Consider the following 23,203-nt stretch of genomic DNA (forward strand, 5'->3'; position numbering starts at 1 on the left):
ACATAACTACATTTTGCTGTCATAGCAAACATAAATCGAAATTCCAAAGCCCATCCATTTTGATGTAAATTTCAAAACTGTTTCTGAAGTCACATTTATAGTCCATCTAAACGTTCTGTCAAAGTGAAGAAAGAGTTAAAGACTGACTGCAGTATTAAATAATTTGTTTAGATAGGCAGTTTTTCAGTGAGGGAGGAATTGAAGTGAAATAATGCCCTCCATTTGTTTTGCTGAAACATTTCCAAGACCAAAAGTTGCTCATTCTGGAGGTTAATGGAGTGTGCTTTTGAGTCACAGTCAGCATGTAGGTGTTGTGTTGTAGAAAACCGTCTCTAATGGTCTAGTTGACCTCCAGGCCATGTGTACAAATATCGATTTGTGTTAAATGTAAGGAAGTCATGCAGCCTTGTGATATGACTGTGCAGTAAACGCACTACACTACACACAGTTATCGACTTCTTTTAGACACTCAAAACAAGAGGTTACACGGAGAAGCTTCAAGTCCAATGTGGCACAAAGTACCGATGACCATAGTGAAGATCCAATAGTGAGAGCATAGGGAGAAACTTCCAGTTTTAACAAGCCTTGTTAACTATGACACACTTTCAAGGCAGTGATTTGAACCAATAAAAACACTTGATAAAGCAGCTTCACACTACAAATAAGTATTTCTCTTACACAGTTTAACACATTGCAGATGGGCCACTAGCGTAGCACCTGCTAATTTGTGCTCACCTATTTTCTCGATAATTTAATGTGTGCTCACCTTATTTCTGATTTAGATGTTCAGGAAGTTTTTCCAGTGAGCAAAGTTATCCACAGAAGTCTCCTCCTCTCCAAAACAAACGGACCCGGTGGTTTAAACTGGTAAAAGCACTGAATAAAGCAGTTTTATGTTAAAAAAAATATCAGTGTTTTTCCGATGGTCCTGTTGCAGAGAAGGTGCTAAATATAGTTCCTGACGCGAAAACATAAGCGCTATGTAGAGCCAGTGTGTGGGCTATCCATCCAGGGCTACCGAAGAAACATGGCGGTGTAACATAGCCATTTCTGTAGACAAAAACATGTACCTATCTACCTTTGTAGATATAAACAGCTCATTCTAAGGACGCATTCACACTGTTGCTATTTGGTCCGCTTTAAACGAACCCTGGTCTGCTTCCACGGATAGTTTGGTTCTTCTGGAGTGGTGCGAACGCTCATTTGAACTCTGGTCCGTTTGAAAACTGGGGGCCTTGGTTCACTTGCAGGTGAACCCTGATTAGTCTGGTTTTCTTATTCCTCGTGCTTTTTTTCTTGTCAGTGGTCGTTTCGGGCATTACCGCCCCCAAAGGAGCAGCTGATGTAACTGCATGACTTTGTCCAGGCGGTTTGGTCGGCTTTAAAAAGTGCAGTGTGAAAGTGAACTGAACCAAATGAAGGTGTGAAATATTTTGGCATTCCCCGCCCAATCGAACTGGGTCCCCCAGACTATCCTGGTATGAATGCGCCCTAAGGCAACAAAAACACAATGATTCTTATTTTTAGGTTATTAAAACACTACATAAAACATACATATTACATTATATTCCATTTCTAAAGTAACAGTTGTGTTTGGTTGTTTTCATTGTTTTTTTTAATTGCTCTTACTTACTATTTATCACATAGTTTAAAAAAATATAGATAGTAATATAGATAGATAGTAAAATTTATATGCTGCTAAATGAATTGCTCCAACAAAGTTTCATTGTATAACATACAATGATAATAAAGGATTTATCTTTTAAAGACATCACGATTAGGAGACTCAACTTGAAAACTGTTGTGCGAGCTTTGCACAAATAAAGAAGAGCCATAAAGACAGCAAAGTGACACAGAAATGCCAGTTACGTATCTGTCTAAAATTTGCTTAAATTAACAAATTAGCTAGCATAAGAGACTGGTAGTACCAGACCAAGTAAGCTGTAGCAGCAAAGCATATTGAATTGAGCAACGGTGCATTTTATTGATTATGAATTGAACATTTAATTCTTAAAAGATTAGGTTGTGTTAATTATTCTTTCAAAAGATACATAGTGTCACTTTAAGTCCAAACTTTAGCCTATTTAATGTATGTATTTACACATTACTGAATTAAAACAGGCTCCATCATACAAAGTAACTTCTTCCATGGAGGTAAATTGTTACAACAAATGTACCCATACTAACTGCCAGGTGTAACTGTTACTGTATGTAGCTGGCTGACATGGCTAATGTTAGCTTGCTAATACAGGAAGATCTTTTTATCCAGATGTAGGAATACAAAAGGTTAAAGAATATGAGAAACACATCTGACCTTATCTCTGTCAACAGATATTGGCATATATGTAGAATCTTTAGACAACAGAACAAGGTTTTGGTATCTGAAGCGTTCTGGTTTCCAATATGTCCGGTTCTAATCCAAGTAGTATTGACCAATCACTTTTGAGCCTGAGGCATACAGTGCATGTAAAGGCCAAACTCACATTGGCCGAAATGCAATCTTGGAACTCACTGGTGACAATTTAGTTTATAAGTAGTTTTTAAAAAAGAAAAAAAAAATCATGTATTTATGCAGATATCTGTTTAAATAAAGTAACTGAAATGACTGGAAGAGGAACTCTTGGCCAGGATATCTGCTTGCTACTGTACACCAGATCTCCCAGTATCTTAGCAATTGCCCCCAGAGGCTAATTGTTAACGGACTGATAGCTGACGGGTTCTGAAATTGCATTTGACTTGACATTTGATCAAAATGAATTAGATTTTGGACTTAATGAAGTTAAAAAATATCTGAGGATTTAATTACACAAACTGATTCCATAAATCACTACCTTGAAAATAGCTATTAGTTACTGAGAGCTTAAACAGAACTAACACATAAACTTGGTCACTGATGTTCAAATAGCTGCTGCAACCAAATCCTGGACTCCATATGAGGTTATCAGTGAAGGACAACAAAAGGCTAACAAAAAGAGGCCTATACTCTGCAGCTAAATCTGATGAAGTGTACAAACCCGAGGACGTTCTGTATAAATGCCCAGGAAAGATCAGCCTTTTGGCAGGATGACAAATCTCATGTTTCTTTAAAACATCCAGAAGATTCATCTGCTGCGTCAAGCTGACACGCAGAGATTGTGTTTGACTTTCAAAGGAAATGTGCGATGAGCGTGCAACGGAACTAGGAGGTAATTAGTAAGACTTGAGTTGATTTTTTTTTTCTTCTCGATACTTAAAATGCCACACAATACTCACAGCTGAAGGCACACAGATGTTGGAGCTGGTAAATGGCATTGGAAGGAGAGCTTATTATGATTAAATGAATGTGATTGTGTTGTAACCCAGAGGTACGGAATGGAGGAGCTATGCGAGGGTGAATGCAGCTACAGTAAGAGGTTGTCCTAATGATGATTTCAGAGCTTACGGTATGTGCGACTGTGTATTTTATTTATTTATTTTTTTTGTCCTTAAGCGCAGAAAAGAAGCTCAGAGGGATAGATGGATGCATGGATGGATGGTTGCATAGATGGTTCAGTGAATGCATGGATGGATGGTTGCATAGATGGTTCAGTGAATGCATGGATGGATGGGTGGTTGTGATGATGAACGGATGATAGATGTGTGTCTGATATGCCGCGGGAGCACTTCCACTGACTGAAAGATAAAAACCTCAAAGGGGCTTAAAAATCCATCTTATTGTTATCTTGACAAAAATGTCAAGATAACAACAGCAAAAGCTAAAAACTGAACCAGATAAGGGAAAATAAATGACAGCAGAAATCAGCAAGGAAGGAAGTGATAGGACAACAAATTCCATACAATAATTATTTTGGGTATTGCAATATATTTTCATTGTCATAAAGCAACACATTGACACTTCAACCAAAATAGTTTAATTTTTGAACTTATTTTCACGATGATCAGATAGGATTAGTACAGAATCGATGGATCCGGTATTTGCTAATATCACAAACTCTGCCACAATATGACTTTGACTCGATACATGGGCCTGCAATCAAAATAAGATGATGTCAGTAAATGTCCTCATTGTTTTTTTCTTGGCTGCTTACCATTATCTGCCTGGCGTTAGGCCACTAGCACTGTTTGAATGTTTAGGAAGAAGGTGCAATTGGACAGAAATAATGACACAGAGGTGCCATGGGAATTTCAAAATAAAGGCATATTGTAAAGATGACGATATGATTTCTGTTAGGGGACCAACCCACTTCAAAAGATTCAGTGTCCTCCATCTATACTGAGTGGGTCCAGACCACTGTCACGTTGCGTAAGAGATTGTTCTTGCAACAATGCTCAATCAGTACCAGACTGGCATGGCCTGCTTGCTAGAGTGACAGCTTATGAACGGGTATCCTCCTCTCTGCTGGGCAGGATAGAATGGTATGCAAAATAGGAAACTTTTCCTTACTACATCAATGGCCCTCAAAGACAAACCCATGCGCACATGCACATATACATCCATGCTTACTCACTTGGTCCCAGGGGAGCACTTTCTATGAAGACCACATCTATAATGGGTTATGAGGGCGTTCATACACACTTACAAACACACATAATGCTTCCTGATGCACTTTATCAGCAGTCAAACATTATAGATGTGACTTATAATTGCAAGTGTCTGATGGATGCAATTGACTAGTTATGAACTAGAGGTTGACTGACAGGGCTTGTAATGTATTATGAACACCTGCACTCACCTAATTCACTATGGATGCCCTCTTTGCGCATTACAGGTGTGGACTTTATAGAAAGTGTTAAAGGTCCCACCTAAACACTACAATACTCACTACTCTTATTTTACTTATCAGTCTTTTTTTTCAGTTATATACATATATAGAGAGAGAGAGAGGGAGAGAGAGATATAGATATTGTCCTTTACTCCTTATGTTGTGTTTGATTGTTTCCCCACGTTTTTCTAAAATTCAATAAAATGCAAAGTATAAGAAAAGATGATTATATGTGTCAATATTTTCACTTTACATTGATAATATTGGACTATCGAATTGATGTATTGATCCAAATTGATGTATGGTTACACCCCTACTGTGTATTAGGTTCTACAGTATATAGCAACAACAAAAAAAACACCTATACTGGCTGTATAGTAAGTGTTTACTCAAACCAATCACTTATCTGTAAATACCATTTCAACCAATTCATACTTTTCTTTTTCTTTTTAGTAGTCAATTTGTACTCTCCAGGTTTCATTATTTCCATTTAATCTTTGGCGTGCTAACAACAGCTTTTTTATATATATTGCATGCTCTGTACGGGCAGCACAGTGGTGCAGTGGTTAGCATTACCACCTTACAGCAAAAGGTTCCTGGTTCGAACCTAGGGTGACTGGTGTGAACCCCAGGGTGGGGGAGCATGCTTCCTTCCACAGTCCAAAGACATGCAGATTAAGTGACTCTAAATTGGCTGTAGGTGTGAATGTGAGTGTGAATGTGTCAGCCCTGTGATACTACAGTACAACCTGGACAGGTTGTACTGTAGTATCTGAAGTTCTACATGGTATGTAACAGGGTCAAGAAGGTATATATGGCCAGGGTCAAGAGGGTATTTATGGCCCAGATAAGGTGTCCAACTAGGGTGTCTCTCTGTCATCTGTTTCATTTTGTTTCACATTTCACCAAAACAACCAACCTATATAAGCAGGGTAGTTGGAGCTGTTATTCAGAGCAGTTCATATTGGCTTTGAACCCTCTCTCCGGCAATCCTAGGTGCTTGATTTGATGCTGTAGTTCTTGTACCTTGTACCTTTCTTTATACAAGCAAGACGGTGTCAGCGGAGTCTCCTTCATCATCTTCACATCATCGCTATTTAATAAACAACAGTACCCTGCCTCTTGCCCAATATCAGCTGGGATAGGCTCCAGCCTTTTGGGGCATAACTTTAACCTCAAGGTCTAATTTCTATTTTGTTTGTTGGGTTTTCACCGCATCTTCCTCAGCAGACGAAGTTTGCTCAGTGATCATGGAGTCAGCTCAAGCGTCATCACTCAAGTCACATGATAATAGGTGTCTGTGTATGATTTAATTGTGCAAACTGGTTATGGTGGTTAAAAGCTCTGGGAAAAAAATGAAACTGAAAATGAAAGTATTTTTTTTTTCTCAATGTAGCCTAGATTCTGATGCTTGAGACAATCTGAATCACAGCAGCAAGTCAGCATGCTGTAACTACAGTGGCTCCAGCAGGCGTCAGATCACAGCAGCATGTTAATAACATTATCTGTCAATAGTGTACTTTGACTCCTGAGCTCCACAGTCATCACTGTAATTAATACTGTCCGAGGATTCTGTGCTGAAACTTGCGATACTTTGCCGTTCTTTCCCACATCAGTCTTGTCCAGCTCATTAAAGCACAGTCAGCGACATGAATGGGAAATAGATTTTAAAACAACGCCTGCTAATGGAAGCTGAGAGCAAGGATGATTAATGGATGATTGTTTAATCGATTAATATCCAGCCTCAGAGGATTTACAGCAAGGGAGACTTCATTTCATGTTTTGCTGGTCTGGAGACATTAAAGAGCTTGCAGCTGATATTTTCCCCGTCTCAGTCGCCACCTTTCTTTATGCAAACCTTATGAATGGAGGAGGTTTACATGCTGATAAGTTTCAATGCTGACATTTACATTACCAGCCATATTAACTTCCTTACTATGAGGATCCATATGAGCATGCATTCAATAGTCTTTTCAACCCGACTTATTTAAAACACTGATTAGAACGCATTCAATACCATGCTTTGAGACTCTGATCCTCTGCTTAATGCCAATACTTGTGCAGAGAATGGAATGCAGATTGCCATATTTCATCAAGAACAAAGTACTACTTAATACCATAACCTAAAGAATTCCACATCCTGCGCTTCTATACATACAGAGCATTTTCCTGTATTGCTTCAGTGTCAACATCCAGCAGCACAGCAGACATTCATGAGATGTTAAGCCGTCGTCTCAGTCACATGCAAGAACTGTTAATCCCCAGACGCCCGGGAGTTGTGTTGATGACAAAATTTCCTAATCTGTGTTTTAGCTACATTTCATATGCAATAAAGATCTCTTCTCTCCTCTCTTCTTCTTCTCCTCCCCTCAGGTTGGAGGACATACCATGCTACCTATTCGCTGGATGCCCCCAGAGAGCATCATGTACAGGAAATTCTCAACGGAAAGTGACGTCTGGAGCTTTGGAGTGATCTTGTGGGAGATCTTTACCTATGGGAAGCAGCCTTGGTTTCAGCTGGGTAACAATGAGGTACAAAGAGCCTGAAGCGTTTACATAACACCCATTCTTGAGAACTGGGACAAACCTAATTTTGGGGCAAGGGTTTGATTTTTACACTTCAGTTAGGCTTGGAAAATATCAAAGTCTTGACTACTAAATCTTGTAATGGGCTAACCTCCCAGTGATTGAATTTTATCTTATAGCATATATGATGGATGTCAAAGGTAAGATCTGAGAGTTGAAAAAAGCTCTCTTACTGCTAATCAAAACTAATTTTAAACCATAATTCTTATGTAGGTTTGATTTAGAAGAGCACAGACTGAGACATTTCTAGAATTTGAGGACATGAGGGGGCTTAGCCTGATCCTCTGTAGGTGCCCTTGGGAGTGTTCTTTTCTTTCTTTCTTTTTTTGATGAACAAGCTCCATATTGATCATTTTTTATGCACAGTAGTGTTTTATTTACCCTTAGAAATAAGTATTGAGTAAAAACAGAATACTTTGCAACTGCCATCATTAAAATTTACATAAATTTGTACTTGAGTATTTACATTTTATGCTAATATTTATACTCCACTACATCTCTTCGAGAAGTATTGTACTTCTTACCCCACTACATTTATTTATTTGTCTGCTTTTTGTTACTTTAAAAAAAAAAAAAAAGTCACACTCAGAGAGGACCCAAAATTTGCATTTTTGATCACCGATATATTATTTTGGGGGGGCTGTAATGCATAAACGGACAGATCATTAGATCAGGAGCTTTTTGTTTTTTTTTGTCAGGCCTATTTGTATTTTTTAAAATATAGGTATAGCTTTAATATTTAGATCTGGGGCTTTCAATAAAACATCTGAGGCTTAAGCCTCACACGCCCAGGCCTGACAACATCACTGGCGACAGAGCTGACATGTTACGGTAGAGACACACCTGATAGCCATATTATTCAAACTTTCCCACCTTTTTGGCAACCAGGAGGTGAGACAGGAGTCTAACCACTTTTATGCCTGGTTAAATTACGTTTTTTTAGAAATCTGAGGGAGTTGACACAATCTGGGACACATCTTTAAAGAGCCAACAATTTCACAAAATGTACATTTTAAAACAAAGATGATTATAACATTACATTTTGATACCAATGTTATTAGTATGTACTATTAATTTCAGAATTTGAAGGCTTTTAATGCATTTTTGAAGTTGTGAATTCTTGTCTGGGACAAGGCTGTGTTCTGGCCCAAGTACTTCTGGCGCAAGTTAAAAGTTTAAGTTAAGTTAAAAGTAAAAAAAAAAAAAAAAATGAAAGCATATCAAAATATTTTATAGATCCTATTTATTTAATGTATGTAAATCATTTAAAAATAATGTTTCACCCCAGAAATGGAATTAGCATGTTAATAAGTTATAATTTCAAGGGTTTCTTTGTGGTTAGACATAATTTGTCCCCATTCACAAGAACAGGTGATAAGCTTTCACATGATACACTACATGTTTATTATCAAAGACTGTACCACAGGCCTTCACGCACACATTGAAATTGCAGCTCCAGAATTTTCATTGGTAAAAGTCTTCCATTGCATTTCCTGCTAGTAAATGTATTTATTTCAAATCACATTAAAAACAGTAAATTAATTGAGTTGTTTTTAAAGTAGGAATTGAATAGCGTGGCTTACAGAGATGCGACAGCTGACTTGAAAGCATGAGCACTCTAATAGCTGATTTAAATGAACACTGCCATGCTGGATCTTACTCTACTGCCTCGTGTTGTTTCTGTTCTCTTTCTGAGAGTCGCGCTGGCCCAACGAGGTGATAAATTGATGCCGCTTTGCCACCAGACAAGATGCCGCATTACATAACACCCATGATTGGTTTGTTTTTTCATTGGAGGCTCTGCTTTGAATCAATAAAATTCAATTAGGATTACTCTTGTAAAGCGGGCATATTGAGAAAATTAAATTGACCTAAAAGAATAACCTGGCATGTGGCATGCATTGCACTTATAAGTATTTCAATTGAAACATCAATACATTTTTTGGGCTTGACACAAATTGGTATTTCCACATTTCTGTGCATCTCCAGCTGAAAGATTTTCTAGACACTCTAAAATGAAACACTCAGCTGATTAAACTATATTGCTGAAACCTTACGGCAGTGTAATGAGATGAGCACCGTATTATGTCATAGCCAAAAAAGAACAGGGAAAATCCACAATCTGTTTCTCGGTTGTAATTTTGTCTTCAGGTGCTGTTAGATTGGAATATTTTACTCACTGTTCAGTAATTCAGATTTGTCTAACACACTACACAATGATACATTATGGCAACAACTATTATATACATATATATATATATATATATATACAGTGGTATCAGTGACAGTGATAAATTATCACCTGTGGGAACTTGTTTCAAATAGGCCTCATTCTCCTCTGGGCTCTATGGGCTCCACTACTTTTCAATGCTTTTTTTTTTTTACAAAAAAGGAAAAAAAGAAAAAGCTATCGCAGACAAAAAAAAAATAAAATTATAGCAGAAGGGCAACTGCCTTTTTGCCAAACATCGTTCAAACTCACAATTTATTTTAGATTCTAGTGGAGATTGCAAGGTTTTCAAAGATACCAAATATGTCTGAAATTGAAAGAAATGTGTATTAAATTATGCATAAGACAATTGATGGTATGGTGCTGCCATAAAAAACATAGGTTTGTTTATTTCACTTAGTGTAAACATCACATAGCTTTGGGGAAGAGCTGGAACGAGCTGATACAGGATGTATACAAGATGCTGCCAGGCAGTGAGAAAAGATCATTTTAACAACTCTGAAGATACTTTCAATGAAGTACAAGGGGATACATGTGAGCATTTTACTGAGATACCTCTGCTACAGGAGGTCTAGGGTTAGCTAGTCTTCTACTCCGGTGCTCCTGCAGCCTGCTGAACCTCCCTGTAGCTAGCGCTAGGCTGACAAATACACTCTTTATTTTCACTGCTCCCTTTTCTATTACAAAAAGTAGCATTTTATTGCTCTGTGTTAGGCACCAGTTAATCTCTCAAGACAGATTCTGCAATCTACATTGTAGATTCTGTCAGCAGCCCTGTGTGAAAGACAACTAGAGAGGGGAGAGGGCGGGGTTTTGAGTTTGAACTATGCTGCGCTTTAACCAATAACAATGGAGGGGGCGCGGCCGAGACATGCAGGTGTCCCCAGGAAATGTGTACCTACAGAAACAGCAAGCTCTGCGTCCATAGCGACCGCTCCAGTAATGCTGTCTCATCAATGTGAAAAAAATATTTTTTCCAGCGGATGTCTGAGTTACAACGTGATTGAGCTAACTGGAGTAGTTTCATGTCGTATCCGACAACGGGAGGCTTTTCACAGATGTTAGCTTTGCTAACTGTCCCTGTCAGCTGCAGCCACTGCTGCTTTCTAGACATCGTGATTTCCCATAACTGAATAAATACCACACATATCAACACAAAACTGCTTTGCTAGCTCAATCATGTTGTAACTAAGATATCCGCTGGAAAAAATACTTTATTCACGGACCATTTATTGAGTTATTACCTTATTTTTATAGTCTATGGTTATAGACAACGCTAATGGCTAACGTTAACAGCTAACGGTTAGCCCAGCTAATCTACGATAACCATATTAATTATGTGCACACAGAAATAATAACGTTTGTTCAGGCATTGTGTTTATGGACTTAACAAACATCACATTAGTCTACACGGTGATATAGTGACGTGAAAAATGTGATATATAGCTAAACTCTGCTGGTTTTCTACCCGAAGTATTTGTAAACAACATGGCGATTCCCTGGGGGCACCGCCGGAAGTGAAGGGCGTGAGGCCCCTGCACTTCCGGTTAGTTGAAAAACTCCGGGCTGTGCCTCCAGAGGTAAAGAAAGGAAAAAAAAAAAAAAAATTTTTTTTTTTACTTTTTTTTTACCAATGGATTTCCAGATTGGGCACCAGTAAGCTCTTGTGTTTTTAAAACTATTGCCATGTCTAAAGCCAAAAACTATTTTATAAAGTAGTCATACACAGAACCCACACAAGTGTACTCACTTGTTGCCTGATTAAACCTCTCCTCAGGATAATGTGGGCGTGTACAAACATCTCCCTCTCATTAGTAGCATAGAGACTGGTGACATCAGTTATTCCCAGCACAGAGTTCCAGATCAGCCAGGGTAATTGAGAACACCTGTGTGGGTGTACAGGGCTTTTAATTTGCAAAGTAACACACAGCTACAGCTGTCAAATACATGAAGTGGATTACAATTTACAGTAAGTACCTCTATTATCGCTATCAACAAATATAACCATCATTTCAAAAAAGTTGGGACACTGTAAAACAGAAATAAAAACAGAATGCAATGATTTGCAAATCCATTTTGACTTATATTCAACTGATATAGTATAAAGACAAACTGGAAGAGCTTTATTATTTCCTTGTAAAATATATAGCCTTCTTATTCTGAATTTGATGCTTTTAATACATTCCAAAAAAAAAATGGGACAGGGAGAACAAAACGCTGGGGAAGTAGAGGACTGCTCAAAAAACAACTAAACAACTAAACAGGGTAATTGGTAATATGACAGGATCATGATTAGAGTGAAAGGGGCATGCTCAAAAGACTCAGTCGTCCACAAGCAAGCATGGCGTGAGGTTCACCACTGTGTGAAAAACTGTGGGCAAACAGGCCAACAGTTCAAGAATAACGTTACCCAACACACATTTGCATAAATTTAGTGATTTCACCGTCAGTATTATCCAAAGATTCAGAGAATCCAGAGAAATCTCTGCACATAAGGGGCAAGGCTGGTACTACATCAAAATCGGCACAAGTGTTAAAAAGATATTACTTCATGGGTTAGGAAACACTTTGGAAAACTTTTGTCAGTAAACACAGTTTGATGCTGTATCTGCAAATGCAATTTCACCACGCAAAGTGAAAGCCATATTTTAACAACATACAGAAACATGGCCAACTTCTCTGGGCCTGAGCTCATCTGAGATGGACAGACACAAAGTGGAAAAGTGTGCTGTGGTCTGATGAGTCCACATTTCAAATTGTATTTGGAAACCATGGATGTTTTGTCCTCCAAGCTAAAGAGGAAAAGGATCATCCAGATTGTCACCAGCACAAAGTTCAAAGCCAGCATCTGTGATGGTGTGGGAGTGTGTTAGTGCCCATGGCATCATGGGTAACTTGCACATCTGTGAAGGCACCATGAATGCTGAAAGGTACATACAGGTCTTAGAGCAACATGTGCTGCCATCTTGACAATGTCTTTTTTAGGGATGGCCCTGTTTATTCCAGCAAATCAATCCCAAGCCACATTCAGCATGTGTTACAACAGCGTGGCTTTGTAGTAAAAGAGTATTGGTACTAGAATTGCCTGCCTGCAGTCCAGACCTGACTAATGTGTGGCGCATTATGGAGCAAATTGCAGAAGTGGAGACCCCGAACTGTTGAGCAGCTGAAGTCGTATATCAACCAAGAATGGGAAATAATTTCACTTTCAGCACTGCAACAAACAGTGTCCTCAGTTCCCAGCACTTATTGAGTGTTGTTGAAAAAAGGCAATGTTCGAACGGTTCAATCCCCGGCTCCTCCCCTCTGCATGTCGAAGTATCCTTGAGCAAGATACTGAACCCCAAATTGGTCCCAATGATGCTTCATCATCGGGACCAGTGTGTGAGTGTGTTAAAAACTGAGTAGCAGGTGGCACCTTGTATGGTAGCCTCTGCCACCAGTGTATGAATGTGTGTGTGTGTGTGTGTGTGTGTGTGTGTGTGTGTGTGTGTGTGTGTAAATAGGTGAGTGTGACTGGGTGAGAGTGTATAAAGGCCTTTCAGTGGTCGGATGACTAAAAAGGTGCAATACAAATGCAGGTCCATTTACCATTTATCATTTAAACATGTCCCTGTCCCAACTTTTTTGGAAGGTGTTACAGACATCAAATTCAGAATGAGTGTATATAAATGTAAGTTAATCCGGCATTGGGGTTGTATGTGCATATGTATGCACAATCTGTAGGCAACAGTACAAGATATTTGTAGCAGAAGCATTCTGGTTTTTGTTTGTTGTCAAAGAAATCACATTTATGCCGCAGGTAAACAGCCTGTGTAGAGAGCAAAAGAGGTGGAAAACACTGGCCGAAATGCAATCTGAGAACCCACAGGCTATTGTCTGATGACAGTTTCGCTTTATATTAGCTTTTATGACATTTTATCTGCATGCATATGTAGATATCTGTTTATAGAGATTAGCCAAAATGACCAGCATGGGGGAGAGGAAGTTGACGATGGGTTTTGAGATTGATAGGTCTACCTGTAATGCAGTGATGTAGATGAAAGTACATTACATTTCACAGGTGGCTGCTGTACAGTTAGACATTGATACATTACGTAAAAGTAGATTAGCACCTGTTATGCATGTTGACTTTGAAGGCACATCCATGAGCACAGTCACACATAAGTTACACAGCTAAGGACGAAATAGAACCTGATGTGTGATATCGCCTTCAATTAAGGCTTAAGTTTGTCACTTAAAGGGGAACTCCACTCATTTTACTAATCAAAGTCTGTTTACAGGTCTTGAGGGAAAAAAGTGAAAAAAGTTGTGTAGAGTCTTTTATGGCACCAGCGATTGCAGCATGAAGCTAACAAATTGCCTCAAATTGTGTCACTTTGTCAGCTGGGGCTAAAGACTACATGTTTAAAAAAAATGGTGTGGAGTTTGTGAGAAGTTACCTTTCCAGATCTCTGTAGCCTGCTCCACAACTGTGCTTGATGGCAGCAGTGCAAGGCTTCGTTAGCTGTTATTAGCATAACACAACCAATCCTCCCTCTGCAGCAAAGTTGCATTGTGTGTAATGTAGATTTTGACAAGAAAGGAGAACATGGGGAGAGAAAAGCTGATATCTCTGGTTCTGCTGGGTTAATTAATTTATTTTTTTTCGTCCATCATGAGTCCAACAATAGTGAGTGCAATAATAAATCAGTAGAGGAAATACAAGACATTCCCCTCCTACAACCTTGTTGCTAGGTAGTGGATTTATTAAAAAGTTTCTATAGGTTACAACAGCAGTATGGTTGTAAATTAGCTGGAATCCCTGGCATTCATGATAACTCCCAGGATCATTCTCTCACATCTGTTTGGTCGTATGCTGTTGCCATGACCACTGCAGCTTTTACCATAGGTTGTTTGTAATGTTCCTGAACTGGGAATTTATGTAAAGTGGCTACATATGTCTTTGCAGGAATTGACACTCTATCCCCTCAGTCTAAGTCTCAAGGCAGTCTGTCTGCCAGGCCTCTCATCCTTTGGTGACAAGACATGACAAACAGAATGTAACAATAGAGAGAAAGCAGTGCTTTACCTTGGTACACGGATGCAACAGGTGGAACAATAAAACAGGGTATTCCCAGTTGGTTTTTGTAATATTCTGTATTGTTTCAGCTTTTTACTGTTGTTGACACTCTTGAGTAAAAACCACAGTTAAATCACATTTATTTAAACACAGATTATGTTTGTCGTACATTCTTTCCAGAAAATTAGGCCTCAGATAGTAGTAGATTATCAAATGCTTTGTTCTGACACCGTGCTGTTGTGCTGCTAGCTTGCAAGAGCATGAAATTGCATGACACCATAATATGTCTTACGGGGAGCGTTTCCCTTTTTCTTCTATAGCTGGGCTGATAATTATTCTGCACCTTAATAACAGAAAAACTTCTGAAATGAACATAATGTTTGAGCTGGTGTCAATACCTGCGTTTGAAACATGAAGAAATTGTGTGTGGTGACAATGCTGAAAAACAAACAAACTGAAAATAACAATTTTTCTGTGTACTTTTTCCAGTGCAGCCTCACTCATTACACACAAATAATAGGCCCCTATTCAGTTTCTTAAGCTACAGTGGCCTGGAATTGACACAAATAATAAAGTCAAATTGTCCTGCAGCGATGAGTCATCTGGCTAATTAGAGCACAAGCCAAACAAAGAAATGATCAATCCCCCTTTTATTAACATCTCAAACATCCACTCCCACAGATACTCAGTATTATTATTTTGTGCTGTGGCATCAAGAAAAAAAACATCTTGTTCCTCCTTTAATATTGGACAAATTTAAGAGTGAATGCATACTGTTTATTTCTTTCATCTCAGTTTCATTAGTTCAAACCTCAAAGGACAGTCTGCTCAGTGTCACCAGTTTCTCATTATAACCAAAGCAAAGCAATCAGTCAGTGAAAACCTCTGTCTCACTCCACTGCCCTGTCTCCTCTGCAGGTTATTGAGTGCATAACCCAGGGTCGGGTTCTGGAGAGGCCACGGATTTGTCCTAAGGAGGTGTACGACATCATGCTGGGCTGCTGGCAGAGGGAACCGCAGCAGCGACTGAACATTAAGGACATTCAGAAGGTCCTGTTCGCCATGGGGAAAGCCACGCCGGTCTACCTGGACATCCTGGGCTAGCAGCCATCCGGGGTGGCCCGTTCCTCGCCAGACAGACAGAACGACAAAGACATACAGACAGACCGACCCACACGAATCCAGGAATAACCAAACCAACCTACTCCACTGTCGAAAAACACCTACAATGTTTGGGAAGGACTTAAGTGCCTGCAACACTTTTGGATATAGTGGATATAACGTATTCAAAAAACACGCACTTTTACATTTTGTTTACTTGCGTATAAGATGTACAGGTTTGAAGAAGACTTTTTTTTTCCTCGAAAAACTGCAAAAATACACAAAAATGGAGACAAAAAGGGAAGTGAACTGGCAATAGGAAAATGGCCACAGTTTGATCGTATTATGGAGAGAACACATCAGAGTTAAAATCTATCCTGGGTTTGGTTTTATGAATATATATAGAAATATTACATATATTTTATATTTATTTCTTTTTGTCAGGATGTTGAAGGGTCTGCCATGTTTGTTGCTAAGGGCTCGGCCCTGCCCGAAGACGTCACCGACAAACTATTGGCAGGGACTCGACGATGGTAGCCTTACTTGCACTCTGATTGGCTGGCACTGAGCTTTTGACGGGAACTCTGCTTCTGTGGAATTACACTGGATGGTTGAGAAAAAAAAAAAAAGAAGCGCTCTGTAGAGGACCTACCCAATCAGACAACCGACAAATCTATTTTAATTTAAAAATAATGTACATATTGTAAAATTCTATGTGTCAAAATTATGTTAACTTATTTTTTCGGGTGTTATTTTGGTTCCTTTTCTGACTGTGATCTGGGTGGCTAAAGTATAAAGCTATGGTATTTGTTTTCATCCTAATCCAGAAGAGATTTCTCTTGGGAATTACCCGTGTCAGTGCTGGTAAGTTGTCTTATGTGGTGAAGGTGAATGGCAGTGAAGACAGTTCGATAAGTCAGCTGACACCGAATCACAGAGACTCTGGAGAATGGGGGACGACTCGGAGCCATCAACACGACACTTTTCCAAAGAGGCAATGAAGCCTCTTATTCACTTTCCAGTTCATTTGCTTTCTATGGCAAAAATAATGCGTTGATAAGTACTATGTTACACCACACCCCTCGAACACATACACACGCTTTGAGAAACTGTTCTGTCATTTTTAGGCTTTTTGGTGTGAAACTGCTTTTCCACTCTAAAGAAAACATTTTTGTAACTGGAAGGATAAATCATCTGTTAGCTGCAGGGGTGTGTGTGTGTGTGTGTGTGTGTCACATACACAGCCCAAGGAATAGTTAGACATTTTTGGAAATAGTCTTAGTTACTTTTTTTGCATAGAGTTTGATGAGAGGGTTGATGCGAGTCTCATATCTGTCAGCTCAACATGAAGCTGGAGCCTGAAAACAGGGAAAAAACTAGCCTGGCTCTATCCAAAGGTAACATCTACCAGTTCCTTTAAAGCTCACATATGCTGTGTTCAAATGGGGACATGTTTGTCACGTTTACAAGAAGAGTCCACATGAATGCCCCCGTTAGGATATTTACGACCTTGGCAGTGAAAATTTCTGAGAGCTTCATGTTCACGACTTAGTGTACGTGACTTCCCATGTCTTTAACATGAGCTCACGAGTTCCACTTGAATACAGTACTAACCATTTTATCTTATGCTAAGCTATGATAACCACTTGCTATAAATAGCTTGATTTCAGTCAGTTCAATATGAAGCTGGAGCCAGGAGTTGGTTAGCTTATCTTAGCACATAGACTGAAAACAGAGGGAAATAGCTCACCTGGCTTTATCCAAAGGTAACAAAAAACACCTATCAGCCCTTCTAAAGCTCACATAAGACTGTTAGCTTATGCCAAGCTAAAATAACTGGTTGCTATAAGTAGCTTCATATTTACTGTCACCCCAGTATGAAGCTAGAGCTAGGAGTTGGTTAGCTTAGTTTAGTACACAGACTAAGAACACAGGGAAAATGGCTGGCCTGGTTATATCCAAAGGTAACAAAAAACACCAATCAGCACTTCTTTAGCTTACATAAGCCCATTAGCTCATGCTAAGCTAAGATAATAGGTTGCTATAAGTAGCTTTGTATTTACTGTACAGACACGAGAGTGGTATCAGTCTTCTCATCTAACTCTCAGAAAGAAAGCAAATGAGTGTATTTCCCAAAAATTGTCAAACTTGATTGCAAACATTTAGGTCAATACCATAAGGATCCTGTCACTTCACAAGCTGAGAAAAAAAAACATGGTGGCTTCTTTCCTCACATTTCATTTAGAACAACAAAATAAAAACTTTAAGTTTTTACTTTTCTGATTTTTTTTCTTTACCATCAACTGTACATGACACACAGTCATTCTTTTCTTCCTCGCACTCGTGGCCTTTGCATGTTTAGCAATGATGAGGTTTTGCACCCATCTATTGCTTTGATAAAAACCTCTTCTGCCACGACCAGAGAGGAGCCACTGAAGCAGGTAGACACTTGTGTTAATTTGTGGATGGTACATCAAAAATAATAATCACTAAAGTGGATCAGCTAACTGTGTGGTATTGCGCGTTCCATATTTTTGATAATTACAGTATTTAATGAACTGGTAAACATGAAGAGTTTTGTTCCAAAATGTGGCAGAAAAACATGACCCCCAAAAAGCTTCACAGCAAAAAAAAAGAAAAAAAATCTAAAACCAAATGAAATTACTTTTAAAGACTCGTTCTTAATTAAGTGCTCGAAAAATGCGTTCATTTTTACAGAGTGGATTCTGTAGATTTCTCAGACACCGAATGGAAAACCTCAGGCAACAATTTTATTTTATGTTGTATCTGGATATATAGCGTTTTGGAGTGGAACTCTTCACATCTCTTCCTTATTATCTTAACATGAATTCTCACAGTATCACAGTGTTGTCTCTGTTCCCCTTGGGACTATGTAAATCATTAATGAGCATTCAGTTATTTCAAGTATTTTATATGAAAGGCAGGATCAAATCCAACGAGTTACCCAAAGCATTGAGTTTTTGTGTATTCTCTTGTGGTAAAGATAAACGCTTAAAGACATTATGACACAGACCGTGAGCATTTGCAGGGTATTGTAATCCTTTCATGGTGAGTTGAATATTGTTTTAAAAAAAGTTTTCCTTTTCTTTTCTTGGATGAACTAACTGAACACTTTTTGAAGCAAAGTTGGCATATTACCATGTACACATGTTACAGAATATAAAAATGTGGTATAACAACTGCAGTATATAAAATACTGGTATTCCATGATAGATCTTTGTATTAATGTGACTCTCTTAAGAAAATGTCTTCAAACAATCAGACGATCTCCTTTTCCATTTTGTCCTGTCTTATAAAGATGTGTAAATTTGACAAAATGTTGTCCTCATCTAAATCTCTGCGAGAGATTGCATGTGTTCAGTGTGCGTCCTGTATTATCTGCTGTTCTATCCACTTCTGAAGTGATAGAGACATGTGTTTAGGGGGCGGCTGTGGTTAAGGAGGTGGAGCAGGTCGTCTGTTAATTACGGAACTGGCAGTTCGATCCTTGGCTCCTCCTGCCCACATGTCAAGTGTCCTTGAGCAAGATGGGCAGAGGCCAGCACCTTGCATAGCACCTCTGTGGCCCAATCTACTAAATCCAAGTTTTTTTTGCTTTCCATCTTTCTTTCTTTTTTTGTTAAAATTTTAATTGCGGTTGCTCAGTTCTGAACAATGGTGTATGATGTATTCACATATTTCACTAAAAGTAACAGTACTTCAGTGTAAAGATACTCCAGTCCAAGTAAAAGTCCTGCATTCATAACCTTAGGTAACACTACAAAAGTACAGAAACGCATTGCATTCACTGGATAAAAAAAAAATTAGACACCTCATCTCATGATTACGAGAAAAGATCTGGTAATTACGAGCTAAGATCTTGTAATTATGAGATCAGGAAAGGTGCCACATTGGTTACTGCTTCGCTCAGAATCACATAGCCTACTGCACATCCACGAAGGGGGTCGGAACTACTGTAACCAGCTGCCACTCGGGTGGTGCCATCTTGACTATATCCCGTATCTTTATTATAATGTGTATATATTGTAAATTACGACGTATAGTCGTACGTATATAGTATTAGGGCCACATTGAAGAAAAAAAAATTGGAGATTTCGAGAATAAGGTCATAACTGAGAAAAAGTCATAATATTACGAGAAGTCGTAGTTTTTAAGGAAATAACCAACAACAAACAGAATGTCAGATTGTCTTTCATGCCGTTGTAAGTAGCCTCCTCTACAGGTTCGGGAACCGGGACCATGCCGGTTCTGTGTCAGTCGAAATGCGCTGTTTATGACTCCGGGCCCAACTCTGCCACCGATTGGCCAGTCTGTCATCCTTCATAATACATAAAGAACGTTAGTGAAACACATAGGCCTAACAGAAACATGCATTCATTTGGGGACAACTTAGTGGTCACTGATTTAGCTTCAGCACCGCGGTAGTGGCCAGCTCCTGTTAATGGATGCAGAAAGTGTAAAGAAAGCAATAGCCTTATTTAAAAAGTTGCCTCTATTGAAAATGCATTTAATCTCTGATTCAATTTGAAAGCTATTTCTCAAGACAAGTTCTGTAATTACCCTGTCCGCTTTCATTCTGTTTATATCTTAACAGGAGCTGGCCACTACAGCGGTGCTGAAACTAAATCAATCGATGTCAGGCACATTGATCACTCACCACTTCATCAGCGCATAAGTCACATACAGCCTACTTATTTTTCGTCTTAATATTATTTTTCTTCCGCCAGATTTCGGTGCGTAACTTGTGCCACAGCTCTGAGTGCACACAGGGTCTTCATAAACACAGATTCAAGATTCAATATGCACAGTAAGGGCACGCGTTTCCCTGCAGAATGAAATTTGTTCTTTTCTGTCACCAATTAACGCCAAACAATATAAATCTTAAGTATGAAATAGATCAAAATATATACGGCGCGCACTGTCGTCCTTGTTTAGTGTAATACTCCGTCGTAATTTACAATATATACACATTAAAATAAAGATACGGGATATAGTCAAGATGGCACCACCCGAGTGGCAGCTGGTTACAGTAGTTCCGACCCCCTTCATGAATGTGCAGTAGGCTATGTGATTCTGAGCGAAGCAGTGGCCAATGTGGCACCTTTCATGATCTCATAATTACGAGTTCTTATCTTGTAATTATGAGATCCTGATCTCGTAATTACGAGATCTTTTCTCGTAATTACGAGATCAGGTGTCTAATTTTTTTTTTTTTTTTTTATCCAGTGAATGCAGTGCGCTTCCGTACAAAAGTATTAACATCAAAATAGACTTAAAGTACCAAAACAAAGCAATTAAAATGCAAAATGGCCGTTTGAAAATAATGTATATTACTGAATTATAATGAGTAGTGCATTAATGTGTTAATCACTTGCTGCCGCTGGTAAATGTGAGGCTTATTTCAATTACTGCTGGGTAGATTAATCTGTGGTAATACTTCATAAATTATTAGCTGATTTATATTTTCTATGAATCTGAGTCTGCAAAGTAACTCGTAATTAAGGTTGTCAAATAAATGCAGTGAACTTAAAAGTACAATACTTCCCTAAATCTAGTAGAGTACAAGTATAAAGTAACACAAAATGAAAATACTCAAATAAAGTACCTTGAATTTGTACTTAAGTACATTACATGGTTAAATGTACTTAGTTACATTCCACCACTGATTCTGAGCACAGGAGTCATACATATATTGCCAAAATCACGACAACTTTTTGTTCTCCAGTGATGACAATATCTCTAATGTCCATTGAGGATTAACTTCCATAAATCAGCATAGAAATCACACAAGAAAGACGTCTCATATGTCCCCATGTTTTTACATTTTCATCAGCATTAAAAATAATCAGGCTCAATTTATGCCTGTAAAGATACCGTAACAACAAGTACTACTAGTTACCAGCACAGCGTGACTTTTCATAATGCAGGTTCACCAAAATTTAAATAAATGTAGGACTTGCAGCATGAAAGGCATTCTAGACTAATTTAATCTTTCTGTTAATAGCTATTGCTTTTACTGGACTCAGGGGGGGACTTACCATTAGGCAAAACTAGGTGGCTGCCTGGGGCCCCAAGTTTCTGAGGGCCCCATAAAACTCCTCATACACTTATGGTTAGAGTTTTTACTTGAGAAAAGAGGTAGTGGTGTGCTCAAGGACCCATATTGTCCAAAAACTCAAAGAAAAATGCAGGTACTCTTGAAGAAGAGGAGGAAAAACAAACTTCAGGCACTCTTGCATGGAGCAGGGAAAGAAAAAGGGTAGCTTGATTACTTCATTAAAAGCCTTTATTTTATTATGGCTTTTTACAAAGACACTTAAAAACACCTTTTTAAGTGTCTTTGTACAATAAGGATTGAAAATAGGGATGAATAAAAGGATCTGGAGGGCCCCATGCCTGTCTTTGCCTTGGGCCCCAAAATGACTAAATCCACCCCTGACTGGACTTTACTGTATTGTCCCACACCCACTGCACTCTGACTCACTGACTCCATGGCAACACAGTACTGTTTCCATCACCTAATGCATAATGTGACCTACAGTCCCAAAACCCAGAACATGTTTATTCCAAATAGAAATAGGAAACACAACTGGAGTGACACGATCCCATAGACTGTATAAATAATGGACGCAGCTACTGTGACGTCACTGGTTGGTTTGTGGACTCCCAATGTGACGCCTGAAGTTCAAGTTCAAGGTCAAGTTTGGCTGTAACTGCCGTGGATTTTTTGGAGCAAGACTTGACCATCTTTGGGCGAGAGGCTGGTGCTGTGGAGGAGCGAGAGGTGGATGGATAGAGACCGATCTATAGAGCTATAGAGACAAAAACCTTTTTTTGTACCAGGCTGTAAACAAATTAATTTCTTATATAAAGTTTGGCATTTTAACATGGGGGTCTATGGGGATTGACTGGCTTCTGGAGTCAACCTCAAGTGGCCATTAGAGGAAATGCAGTTTATGGCACTTCAATGTTGGCTTCATTTTTCTGCCACTTACAAGATCCATTAATATTAGCTTTTTGTTGTTGCTGCTGCTGTTGTTTGCAATTGTTAATCAATTACAGCGGCTCCACCAACAACAGGAGCAGCGCGACAACCCCTGTCTGTCGCGCGACAACTCTCTATTTTACGCGGCTCTTCTGTTTTTGTTGCACTATGCTCCCCTACGCGACCCTCCAGCAGATAAAAACTACATGAAATAGTGTGCTAAATGAGCACAATGTGTTTTTTAAATGAATAAACCATTATCAGAGGTGATACATGATGATTTTTTTTCATGCATTTACCCATGTTTATCTGTGACATTGTGTAAATGTCCGTGGCGGACATTTGAAAGCGAGTAGATGACAAACAGTACAGTAAACTTGTAGATAACTCAAATATATGTAATAACTTAGGTGGAAAATGCTTTAACATTTCAAGCAGCCTCTCGGCTCGGCAAACGGTAAACAACCCCGCTGGCT

At 38.9% G+C, this 23,203-nt stretch overlaps 1 protein-coding gene across 3 annotated transcripts in view; it reads left to right on the forward strand.

The window, feature by feature from the left end:
- ntrk3b (neurotrophic tyrosine kinase, receptor, type 3b) overlaps positions 1-18,993 on the forward strand; it is a 256,972-nt gene extending 237,979 nt beyond the window's left edge. For all 3 annotated transcript variants that reach the window (XM_049602116.1, XM_049602125.1, XM_049602134.1), the window contains 2 exons: positions 7,116-7,274; positions 15,539-18,993. In XM_049602116.1, coding sequence (XP_049458073.1) covers positions 7,116-7,274; positions 15,539-15,724 — 345 coding nt within the window. In that variant the 3' untranslated portion in view covers positions 15,725-18,993. The remainder of the gene's footprint in view (positions 1-7,115; positions 7,275-15,538) is intronic.
- Positions 18,994-23,203: the final 4,210 nt, after the last annotated feature.

This window comes from Epinephelus fuscoguttatus, linkage group LG2, assembly GCF_011397635.1.
Source record: "Epinephelus fuscoguttatus linkage group LG2, E.fuscoguttatus.final_Chr_v1".
Classification (NCBI taxonomy): Eukaryota; Metazoa; Chordata; class Actinopteri; order Perciformes; family Serranidae; genus Epinephelus; species Epinephelus fuscoguttatus.